The 12,920-nt window shown below is 38.3% G+C and overlaps 1 protein-coding gene across 1 annotated transcript; it reads left to right on the top strand.

The window, feature by feature from the left end:
- The first annotated feature begins 3,166 nt into the window (after nucleotides 1-3,166).
- LOC145659662 (choline transporter-like protein 4) lies at nucleotides 3,167-10,773 on the top strand. The gene is made up of 19 exons (XM_081722420.1): nucleotides 3,167-3,191; nucleotides 3,572-3,620; nucleotides 3,863-3,936; nucleotides 4,054-4,132; nucleotides 4,626-4,725; nucleotides 5,024-5,112; nucleotides 6,792-6,853; nucleotides 7,113-7,235; nucleotides 7,398-7,497; nucleotides 7,799-7,891; nucleotides 8,095-8,197; nucleotides 8,476-8,735; nucleotides 8,891-8,985; nucleotides 9,072-9,175; nucleotides 9,444-9,517; nucleotides 9,776-9,846; nucleotides 9,962-10,056; nucleotides 10,311-10,395; nucleotides 10,625-10,773. The coding sequence occupies exons 1-19, from the start codon at nucleotides 3,167-3,169 to the stop codon at nucleotides 10,708-10,710; spliced, it is 1,767 nt and encodes a 588-aa protein (XP_081578546.1). The 3' UTR covers nucleotides 10,711-10,773.
- The last annotated feature ends 2,147 nt before the right edge of the window (nucleotides 10,774-12,920 follow it).

The raw sequence follows: 12,920 nt of genomic DNA, 5'->3' as shown, positions 1-12,920 counted from the left end.
CAGTGATACTTCATCAATATTTACAAGAAAAAATGTGCTAAAATGTGCTACCTAACCAACTATTGTGCTTTTCTAGATTCTCCATTTACTATCTGGATTACACCACACCTCATTTCAACATCTCTTCACCAGACTTACACACAGAGGTATTCTGCAGAGGTCAGTGAAAGGAACTGGGTTTTGGATTTCTCTGGCCATAACTGACACCAAAACAAAATTAAATACAGATTATGGACAACATACATAAAATGCCACAGTACACAGTATGATTTTGGTCCCACAGTAACTGCCTTTGGTCACTGATGTTCAAAATATCAGTGAAAATCAAAGCAGTGTATATTTGGCAACACTGTAAAGCATTTGAGTAGGACTTTGTGTAGACATCTTCGAATTCTTGAGATGTAGTTCCAACGTAGTTGCTTTCTACATTATTTTTTTTTCTTTCAATGAAACATGTCTTTAACTGAAACATGTCAAAAAAATAATAATAATAATTAAAAAATCTAAACGTATAAAAGAATCAGGGCAGTTAGTGTTGAATTTGCTGTGTCCAAATGTTAGTTTGGCTACAAGGGACTTCACATGAGATTCAATTAAGCAAACAGTATACAAGATTTCTGGTCCTAATACATACTGACAGTATGTGACAGCAGGTAAGAGGCACATTTTGGCACTTCAGATTTGGCATTCTAATTTTTTTGCTTGTCCACTGGATTTTTAGATAATGAATATGTCAGGCACTTGTTGGGTCTGGACAGTACTGAGCATTTGTCTTTTATATTTGATGTTTTTAATGAAGAGTGGTTCAAGTGATTTGGCTAAATATTTGCGGTCATCCCAGATGGAAGCAAACGGGACGGGTACGAAAGTGGCACTGTGTAAGCGTGTGCTGTTCACACATTGGACTTGGAACTGTCCTTGGATTGGCTGTGCTCTGCAGCCACCTCTGGAAGTGTGGGGGCGGAGCTTAGGACGGGGCTCCGGAAGGAAAAATGTTGGACAGGCAGCTGCACCTCTTCTAGCAAGTCATTGGGCTTCATCCTGTACAGGCAGCACAAAGACTGTCAATGAGACACTGACTACGACTTACTGCTGATGGCTGAAAAAGTCGAAAGAATACTTCTACCAGGGTAAAGTTACCATAGGCGAGATCTTAAAGCATGTCACAAAAATAAGAATGTCTCCTTTGTTGTCATAGGTTTAAAGGCCAAGCACCACCTAATAGACCTCCCTAAAGAGTTCACATTATCTTAGATACTACAATAAAAGCACATGTAAATTAAAACTAAAATAACATGTTCACTGAAGTAAATTGAAGGAAAAACCCCAAAAATGTCGCTCTGGAAATTCCAGAAAGTTGACGAGTGATGTCACTGGTTGTCATCAGACAGTGTGCTAACAGATATGAAGCTGCAATATGCACATTACCAGTAACCAGTGTAACTGGAACCAAGAAACTGGTATATGCTGTTGCAGTAGTCATGCTTGAGACAGTGGACAAGATAGAGAAAACAGTAGTGGTGATAGAAACATCTAAAGGAAGCAATATGAGGGGAACCTGGGGCAGTGACTCCTAAGCTCGAGGAGTAGCTTCAACAGATCTCAAGAATGACATTGTCAATCTCAGTCCACAAGAGTGCAAACCTGGGAGCAGCAAAGCTAAAACTTCCAGACCTCTGGTAGAAGGCCCGATTGCCGAGCATGAAAGGGCCACAGATGTGAGACAGATACACACATGCATACACACAAACACACACTCTCTCTTTGTCTTTCTCTACAAATATACTAGAGCTGAGGAAGTAAAATTTGTGTAGTGCATGTGCCTTATCTTCAGTCAAAGGCTAAAATAACCTCTCATCTGTTGGAATGAAAGAAGAAATTTAAGTTAATTTCAGAAAGCATTACTTTCTTTGTTGTCATGCTTAAAAACAAACCTTTGACAATAATTATATATATATATATATATATATATATATATATATATATATATATATATATATATATATATATATGTGTGTGTGTGTGTGTGTGTGTGTGTGTGTGTGTGTGTGTGTGTGTGTGTGTGATTTGTTTTCCCACTGTACTTTACTGTATTATTTTTACTGTGCTAAGTGTATCAGAAATCAATTTCATTAATTTTTCACAGAAGCAGTATATATAGTAGCTATCTTAATCCACTGTTGTTTCGTTAGCAACATTGTAAAATCATATAAATTTAGCCATCGATATCTTTTATTTTTGTATTCTTCTTCATCAAAGGAATCAAACCCTCAGGCTCTAAAGCTCCGTTACCTTCGCCGCTATTTTCCAAAACTGCTGCAACTTCAGCAGCTGTAAACTTGTTTTACAACATTTTTGGAAATGTATCCGACGTGAAGGGAACGCCGTAATGATTTCATGATTGTTTATTGTTTAGTTTCACACAGATTGACACACAAATTCATCAATAACACACGTAGAAATGGATCAGCTCTGAGTGACAGACGAACAGACGAATCACACGGCGATCGTCCTGTGATTCGACGATGAATGACGGTAAAATGTACTAAAAGTGTTACTCGATTGGGGGCGGGAGAGTCTTCTTTTAAGCGCAGACTGACTGCAGACTTTTATTTATCTCAAATAAACAATCAATCAGGGTCCATGTCCTTCCTGATAAAAATTGGAGTTGGGAGCATTCATTTATTCTGGCATACATTACAGACTTTAAAGTTTTTTTTCAGAATTGTCAAAAAATTATTTGTCAGTCGCATAGACGTAGTTTTGGGAGGGGACGGGGGACGTGTCATTTAGCCTCAGGTTATATCTTGGTGACAAGCCTAAGGTTACATTATTATGTAAAGATTATTTTATTATTTGTTTAGCTTTTTTTAGTACGTTAAAAGCACAGTGACCTTGGACATTTTAAGCGTATAGGCCTAAATATCCGACGCATGACATAGCAAGCAGAGTGTGAGCATCGCACAGCATGGAAGGCAGGTGCTCGCGACCAAGATGCCTTTGTTGATGAGCTGAGAATGAGAACGTGCTGTGACACGTCACAATGTGTCCATAACCTGGAATGTGTGCGTCATAAGAACAGAGTATCATATGTAAGAATATTTTTTACTGTAACATTACACATTGAGGACTCTGTGTGATCGAAAGTGCAAGGAGGAAGAGTACGATGGTCAGGAAACCGGATTATAATGGTGAGGTGTTTTTTTTTTTTTTTGTTTTTTTTTTCAGATATATCCATCCATATGCCAAAGATTTTATGAGAATCCCATACGCCATATGCAATGGTTAACAAAAAAACATTGTACAAAACTATCATGTACATTTCATGTTAAAATTATAATAGCTCTTACATACTTGCTAGGTCTACTTCATATTAAAAACATTCATGTAGTGTACGATCTGTAACTATGTATCAGATCAAAAGCATATGTGTACAGAAGGTGTCATAAAAATATGTAACTGTATATAAAATGTGTTAGACAAAATATAGAGTACCAGTCAAAAGTTCAGACACACCTGACTGAATGTATGTTTTTCATAGGTTTAAACTCATTATATTCTATGTTTTCAGGGGAACCTTTCCCATATGAGCCTTTTTTCAGGGGACCAGTTAGCAAGAGGTGAGTCCTTAAATCTCTCAATGTTCCTCCCATTTACTCCTTCATATCAGTTGACTTTAGTAAACTATTTAAAGCACACAGATCATGGATCACAGAATGTCTGTTATTAGCTCTATACAAGAAATATATGAAGGCCATAGATCTACTAAGACTTATTTGAAACTCATTTGACTTAGCTAAATAACTTTATTACATAATTGAAATGATACAAGTGTGTAGCAATACTTCTTGTTTTTCTTCAGGAGTTGTACAGACATTATCTGCTGTATGACTTTTGTGGCTGCAATTGTCAGCTATATGCTTATTGGCATCCTGGGTAAGAAACATTTCCAACTACACTTTCATGGAAAAATGATTATTCTGGGCTTATAAGAAAGGTCTTTTACACATGTATGGCTTGTGAGATATCCTTCTAACAGAGGTTCTAACACAGCTTTGTTGTATGGAGACCCTCGTCATGTCCTGTTGCCCCGGAATTCCACTGGGATGTTCTGTGGATCTGGAGTCAATTTGTAAGTCCCTCACATACTGGATTAGTATTTATGTCTTCACAGGAATACCAAAACAGCACACTCAGTATGTAAGGAACACTGTCAATATTCTCTCAAATGAGTAGAACTAGCATTACAGTGGAGCTGTGCAGGTTCAAATCATGTGGATACATTAAAGAGCAACAGTGCAAGATGGGTTAGATTTTAGGTTAAATATTTTCATGATTGGCAATTCACAGCAACAAGTGGACCCAATCAAATCACACATGTTTAATGATTGCCTCTAAAACAAAGGGTCCAAACTCAGGTCTAGGAGTGTCACAACACTACGGAGTTTATTGTTTACCCCAATCAAACTCACCCTAGAAGAAAGAACACTTAGGGGAGTAATGGTGTGACTACACCACTGAAGCCTGATGCACATCCTCAAAAAACTGAATAAAAATTGTTTCTTTAATTGGCTAATATTCATGTGTCAAGCTGCATTTGTTTCCAGCATCCTCTTGTGTTTCAGTGACAAACCAAATGTCCTCTACTTTGACGTTCTGAAGTGTGCCAGAGCAACCACAGAAATGGATGCCACTCTAGAGGGTCTCCAGTGTCCAACCACTCAAGTGAGATTTCCACAAAGATTTCCTGTTGAAATTGTACAGAGGCTGAACACGTTTGAATGTAGCCTATTAGAAATCTGCACATGAGACTCATTTATTACAAAACAGTTTATTATGTAGTATGTGAATGCAAGTTTGTAAGTCTGGGGGCTTGGGTATCTTTTTGTTGCTTGGTTTAGGAGCCTTTTGCTGTATCATGCAATGAACAATGAAGTGTAGATATAAATATGAAAAGCAACACTGTGTTTAGCTGCTCAAATAAGATCTCCTTCACTCTGTGTGTTTGTGCATTGGCTTGCAGGTCTGTGTTAAAAAATGCCCTTCGGAGTTCTGGAAGTTGCCCCCAGAGGCGTATGCCCCAGATGCCCTACCTAAAGACTTCTTTCAGCAGCAGTATTGTGATCCTAGACTTGACCTTGCCCAAACCACATTGGTAAAACCTCACACTGCAAATGAGCAATGTAACCAACTTTATCGCTGGCAAATAAATCCTCACCACCCTCTTGACAGAACAGAATCTGTCATATCAGAAGTCTTTGCAATATGCAACCCTTTGTTCCAAGTAGATGGAATTAATTCATTGGTTAAGCCAATCACACATACATAGGATTCAGTATGTTAATGAGATTTTCACATGCATTTCTACTACAGAGTGTTCAAGACATCCTCAATCAAGAGCTTTGTCCGTATTTCTACACCCCAAGTAAACCAGGTACAGACAGCAGGATTACCTTTACAACTACCTGTCTATTTGTCCATCCTGTTTTGTAACAGTTTGACTATGCTATGCACTAAAACATAACCAAACCACCAGGACTGTGCATTTACCGCCATCATAAGTCAGTAGGTTTCATTTTTAAAGTCATATTATTTTTCTGTTTCTCTGTGTCTCTCTCCCCTCAGCACTAGGGAAATGCCTGCCTAGCTTTGAACTACAGGACGTTCCTCCAGACTTCTCTCTCCCTGGATTCGCTTCCGTAGATGAAACAGTCAAGCACATAAAGAGTGCTATGGAGTAATCCTTCACACACACTCACACACACATATGCATTGATGGTTGGTGTTGATCTATAAGCTGCTTTTGCTGACCAGTATTTTTTGCTTGCAGCTCTCTTGTTTCAGGATTCAACTTTAAGTCAGTGGGGTTACGGATTTTTGAGGATTTTGCTACATCATGGTATTGGATATTAATGTAAGTTAGTTTCATACAAGATTGTATTACACCCAGACATTCTATAGTGTGTGTGTGTGTGTGTGTGTGTCTGTGTGTGTGTGTGTGTGTGTGTGTGTGTGTGTGTGTGTGTGTGTGTGTGTGTGTGTGTGTGTATATATATATATACAGAAAGATTTCAGTTGATTTTCCTTCATCAATCTGCATAGAATACAATACTATATGCAATACAATACTACATATAATACTGGCCAGCGAGATCTAGGGAGACTGTTTGTGGTTTCAAACTTCTTCTATTGGAGAATGATGGAAGCTACTGTGATCTTGGGCAGTTTCCAAGCTGCAGAATATTTCTTGTAACCTTCCCCTGATCTGTGTCTTGACACAATTCTTGACACAATTCTCTGAACTTCATGACTTGGCTTTCACTCAGACACTATGAACTGTGAGTCCATAAACAGACAGATTTCTGCCTTCCCTGATTATGTTCAGTCAATTCAGTGAAGCACAGGTGAACCCTAATGAAGTTTAAAAAAAATTACAGGGACCATTGATAGAAGTAGGATTCAACAGAGCTCAATAAAAACTGTCTTAACAACAGACCTCAATATGTATGTTAATGCAGTATTTCAGACTTTTATTTTAAATAAATGTACAAAACATTATAAAAACCAATGTTTGTTTTCTTGTTGAGGAGTATTTTATCTAGATTGATGAGGAAAAATAGTTAAATCAATTTTAAGATGAGTAATACACAACAAATTTGAAACTTTCTGTATGCATTTTAAGTAAATATTTCTCTCTCTCTCTCTCTCTCTCTCTCTCTCTCTCTCTCTCTCTCTCTCAGAGGTCTGGTGGTTGCTATGGTTGTTAGCCTCATGTTCCTCCTGCTTATGAGATATCTGATGTTCGTGCTACTGTTGGCTCTCATCGTGGGAGTGCTCGTAGCTGCAGCGTATGGTAAGCCTGTACAATACATGTTTTAACATACCTGCCATTAGCGACCAGCTCACTGGGTAATAATTAAGCCCTTCATGAATGGTCTCCTGCTGCACTGAAACAAGGAAAATACCAAATTACTGTGGATGGTTCTATGACTGGCACTGATTTGCTGCCCTATAGTGTATGAACTCTGCATGGGACCCTTAATTTTAAAGACAAATTGCAGGGGGTTAGATTAGTGAATGAGGATGTAAGCTGTCTACTCTGTCTTTCTCAGGTATCTACTACTGTTACCGGGAATATAACCACTACAGACACTCCAAACTCACCCTCGGTGACATTACTTATAATTCAGAATTCTCTGTCTACCTTCAAGTGAAAGAGACGTGGCTGTTCTTCTGTAAGGGCTATCAGATTTTCTCACAAGACATGTATTGACAGTATATAAAGTAGAAACAAACATGTTGTAAAGAAAGGAATTTTTCTAAGAATGGATGCATGGCTTTGGTTTATACTGTTGCTGTATGTGAATGATTTTTGTGTGTTTGTGTTTATGTGGCAGTGGTGAGCCTGTGTCTTTTGGAATTCGTAATTTTACTCTTCCTGACACATCGGGGGAGGAGAATATCTGTTGCATTGGCACTGATCAAAGAGTCCAACAGGTAGAGCTTTTTAGGCCTTCAGACACATAGGCGGTAGTAAATATATCCATTGCCAGCATTTCTTTAAACAAATGTCAGCCATCTGCTATGTCCTTCTTGTTTTTGTTGTTGTTGCTGTTGTTTATAAACAGAAAATCACCTTGGATACAAGAAACCCATTAACATTTTTCTTCAAATCAGTGCAGTCTCGGCATTCCTACATTATTACTCATATAAAGCCACTTCGCGGGGCAGCCTGTATAAAGGCTCTCTTGTGCTCTTAAGGCTACATGAGGCCTTTTGTGCTCTGTGCTGTGTGTAGGGCGGTGAGTTGTGTGACGACCACACTGGCTTACCCCTTGGTGACGTTCCTGCTGGTGGTGATAAGCATGGCCTACTGGGGAATCACTAGCCTGTATCCTCTGCCACTTCCTCTTCTCACCTACCTTCACTTCCTGCTAACAAAGCAAGGCAGTAACTGTATATCTGTCCTCGCCACTGAATTAGTGCTGTAGCTTGGATTGTATTGGTAGTTTGTTGTTGAAAATGTGCTTGTGTCAGTATTTTGTGTGTAGAGTGTGTGTGTTAGGCTGTGTCCTTGACCATTACTGCCCTCAGGTATTTAGCCACATCAGGTGCTCCTGTATACCATGTCGCTGCTCTCAACTCCTCCATAGCCAACTGTAGTTCTATCACAGGCTCAGAGATTTGCATTCCCAAGGTCAGTCGCCTACACACACCCACACACTATAAACCCAAACTGTAATATTGTTCCCTTTCAAATATATAGTATAACATTCACATTTTGCTATTTGCAGCTTCATACAGACATAATATGGTGAATGTATATGATATTCATATGATATTCATACTTCACAATGACTTATTTTAGATGCATTCAGATTACTGACATGTTCCAATAGCCTGGTAATGATTCATTTCACATCTCTTTCCTTTTATTTATACTGTTGTTGTTGTCTTCTTCTTGTTTCTTTTCAGGAATTCAGTGCTTCTCTCCATCCTGATTGTCCATCTGTGCGCTGTGTGTTTTTTAAATACGATGACACGGACTTGTTCTCAAGGATCGCACCCTACCTGCAGATCTATAATTTGCTGGCTTTCCTCTGGTGCGTGAACTTCATCATCGCCCTGGGCCAGTGTACACTAGCCGGTACCTTCGCATCCTTCTACTGGGCCTTCAGTAAACCAGCAGACATTCCCCCGTACCCTCTCTTACAAGCCTTCATCCGGACACTAGGGTACATAGCACTCGTGTTTCATCCCTGCTCCGCTCCGATTGCTTTGATATCAGCCACACCCGAAAGTACATTCCCTTGGTTTGGTGACTACTAACCTAGTACAGAGTCCTAACTGCTCCCCACCTCTAAAGTCTACTAAACTGCTTTTTTTCAAGGTGTCATGTCGGCTCTTTAGCATTGGGTGCTGTCATCCTTACCATATTCCAGGTCCCTCGGATGTTACTGGAATATCTTGACCATAGGTTCAGAGGTAACAATATATATAAAACCTTCATGACCTTAGTCCTGCTTTCTCCTGTCTGTAACTGTAATGTGACACAATTGTCTACTCCACAGACTGCCGGAATTTCTGTTGTCAGTTTGTGATGATGTCCCTCAAATGCTGCTTTTGGTTCCTGGATAAATTCCTCAAGTTCTTCCACAGAAACACCTATATCATGGTGTGTCTCATATCCAGCTGCACACAAAAAAATGATCGATGCTGAAATAACTGTTTTTATGTGTCTTCAGTGATCGGTTGTCTAGCGTTAGTATGAGTATTAGATAAAAACTAAATGAAAAACTGTATGGTGCATATTAGTATGATATGGTTTTTTTTTTCACTTTGTGGTAATAGCATCAAAGTATGTAATTGTGTCCATATGACTAGTGAAATTTACTGAGTGTACAATCTGACTCAACATGCTGTTTGTGGTTGATAATATACAGATTGCTATACATGGAAACAATTTCCATGTGTCTGGCAAGAATGCTTATATGCTCTTGAGGAGAAATATTAACCGGTAAGTCCTCAGACAGAGGAGATGTTTCGTACATATTATTGAACGTATGGGGTTGTGTGTGAATGTGAATGATTTAATGTTGCTGTTGTGGAACAAATTACTTCCATTTCCTTGTTTTAAAGGCAAAAATATTAACTGGAGGAATTTATCAGTACATACTCATGTGAAAATAATTTGTATACATATTTTTAATATGAGTACCAATTGTTCTAGCTCAAGTTTAGCACGCTGTCCTTGACCATGTCCCTCTGTCCACAGGGTGGTGGTGTTGGACTGTGTTACAGACACACTGCTGTTTTCCGGCAAGGTGCTGGTGGTCGGATTAGTGGGTGAGAAATACAGTGTGAAGTCATGTGTATGTTACCCATACTACACTTCATCACATTTAAAAGGTACAACACACTTTGAAAGGTAACTCTGGGGGTTTTCTACATTCCCTGTAAGGTCTGCTGGCTTTCTTCTTCTTCTCTGGGAGAATCAGGCTGCCAGATGACAATTTCCAGATTCAGCTGCTGCATTACTACTGGTTGCCCGTTATCGTATGTATTGCCTCCACTGTCGGATAACCTCAGAACAAACTCAAGTGCTGACACTTGCTTCTGTGTGAGATCAAAACATCAGCATATTCAGTACACTGAATAAATGGTTCTTTCTTTAGATACCAAAGGGTTTAATGACAGCAATTGTAAAGTCACTTTGTAAATAACCAGGATTTACACATTTATTCTGTAGAGCAGTGCCTGTTATAGTACTGACGGCCCAGCGTGTAAATCTACTACTGCTGTTTTTTTAGACGGTGATGGCGGGAGCTTACTTGGTCGCTCAGGGCTTCTTCAGTGTGTACAGCATGTGTGTGGACACCCTTTTTCTCTGCTTCTGTAAGCTACACACACACACACACACACACACACACACACCTACTCATTCCACCAGTTCATGACACTGGGCACACAGTTGAAAGCTTGCATGGTCCAGTCCCTTTACTTCAGAGAGAGTAGAATTATAAAAAACATTATTAGCTCACATTTCAGACTTAAGCTACTATATATTCCAATCAACAGGACTACATTGTTTTCACTTCCACTGTAATGTTTTTGTCTCCTCTAGTGGAGGATCTGGAGCGTAATGAGGGCACCATGCTGAGACCATACTACATGTCCGGGTCTCTGTGGCGAATCCTCAATAAGTCCTAAAGAGCCTTAAAAAAAAGACAGCTTTCGACCACATCCTTTTCCATACTTTTCATAAATAAACCAAACAAGCATTTATGTTAGTCTTTTTTTGTTTGTTGCTGTAAAACTGCTCAGCATTCTGATCGCTACTGTAATGTTCAGAAGACAGCTGACGGGGCCTCTTTCAGGACTGATTTGGTTTTGACCAAACAGCAGACACACACTGGATGTTCTCGGAAACACTGAGTAGGAGTACGCTTGTGCCTAAATTTGGGGTATATGAGAAGTTTTAGTTCTTTGCTAACTCCTGATTATGCATAAAAGATCACATTCCATGGTATGCTACGATATTATTTTTTTATTTCTGCGTATAATAGAGAGTATACAAACTAGTAAGAATGACTGAGCTAAATGCAAATGTTCTTACTTTATTAACTGAATACTATTTTATATATGAAATATGTGAACGTTTACAACATATAGAATACATTTATGATGTGATACAACAGTTGATAAAAAAACAATAAGAATATAAAATCCCAGAAATCTATTTTCCTTTCTTTTTTCACACGTATGAAGTCATAAGCTCATCCACATGGCCCGTTATGACCAATACATGCACCATTCTGAACAGGCTTAGAGTAATTTTGATTTTCACACAATGCAATTTTTACAGAAGACAATGCCTTGAAAAAATGTCCAGTTCAAATGGTTTATACAGACTGGTTCTCAGCACTAAAAATATACAGTACATCATTCATTAATTTCACTTTAAACCAATATATTTCATTTCTGGTTGGATTTTCTCTCATAAGGATTAATACCAATCAATTAAGACAGGTTTTCAATTAAAGACAAAGGTATAGTTGCCAGTAATAACTGGAACTTTAGAAGGGATCTAGCTCATTTGTATCAGTGTAAAATATTTAACACAAAGATTTAGGACAGCTGGTGGTGTGCATCTATTTGTTAACATATACACTAGTACATCCACTAAAGCCTACCATAATGATATCAACACCAAATGCAACAGAGCCATTTTGTTTCCAATGCTGAAAATGTTAAATGAGAGTAAAACCAACAGAAAAATAGTTTTTGGCCTAGGCCAAACAAACGAGACATTACAATGGCCAGCCCACCTTTAAAAGATTCATAGTAGAAATGTAAATATATGTTTAATTTATTAATGTAACATAAAACAGCAATGAGAAAAATGCAAAAATACTATGGTGAAGGACATTGTGACAAAACACCTTGTGAATGCTAATATTACAATCCTGTTTGGACAAGTTTGATCCTCAGTCTCTACCAGTGGTTAATTGTATCTTCTTATTAAAAAAAAGGAACCTTGTGGTCTGTAATTGATAGTCATTATATATATAAAACAATTTCAATGCTGCAAAAAAAAACAAATTGTCAGCAATATCAATGGTTATTTTAAATGACAATAAGGTACAAACTGAATTATAAGAACAAAGCCATATATTCATCTGTTTTGAAAGAATTAAAATAGTAAATATCACTGTGGCTAGTTATACTGTGCACTAAGATATAGTTAGCTTCAGCTTGTGAATTGTATTTATAACTTGGATATGGATGTGAACTTTAATTTCCAGCATGTAACACAATTTTAAAATTTTACCCAGCATAAAGGTGTTTCCCTTCTGATCAGTTCACCTAAAATGAACAGAATCCAAAATAGAGAGCCACGTTTAAGAACCTTGATGTAAATTTCAGATGTAAACAAGGTGTAGCACTAAATAACAAGAGCCGGTTGGTTGTTCCCTTGAACCACTGAAACTGAATTGGGGAATGCTAGGGCTCTGTTCCAGTTTGAAGACCTTTCCAGTGATACTTCATCAATATTTACAAGAAAAAATGTGCTAAAATGTGCTACCTAACCAACTATTGTGCTTTTCTAGATTCTCCATTTACTATCTGGATCACACCACACCTCATTTCAACATCTCTTCACCAGACTTACACACAGAGGTATTCTGCAGAGGTCAGTGAAAGGAACTGGGTTTTGGATTTCTCTGGCCATAACTGACACCAAAACAAAATTAAATACAGATTATGGACAACATACATAAAATGCCACAGTACACAGTATGATTTTGGTCCCACAGTAACTGCCTTTGGTCACTGATGTTCAAAATATCATTGAAAATCAAAGCAGTGTATATTTGGCAACACTGTAAAGCATTTGAGTAGGACTTTGTGTAGACATC

This window comes from Electrophorus electricus, chromosome 1 (assembly GCF_041902795.1).
Source record: "Electrophorus electricus isolate QZ-2024a chromosome 1, ASM4190279v1, whole genome shotgun sequence".
Classification (NCBI taxonomy): domain Eukaryota; kingdom Metazoa; phylum Chordata; class Actinopteri; order Gymnotiformes; family Gymnotidae; genus Electrophorus; species Electrophorus electricus.
The sequence above is the reverse complement of the archived record's forward strand: the minus strand, read 5'-3'. Positions and strand labels throughout refer to the sequence as shown.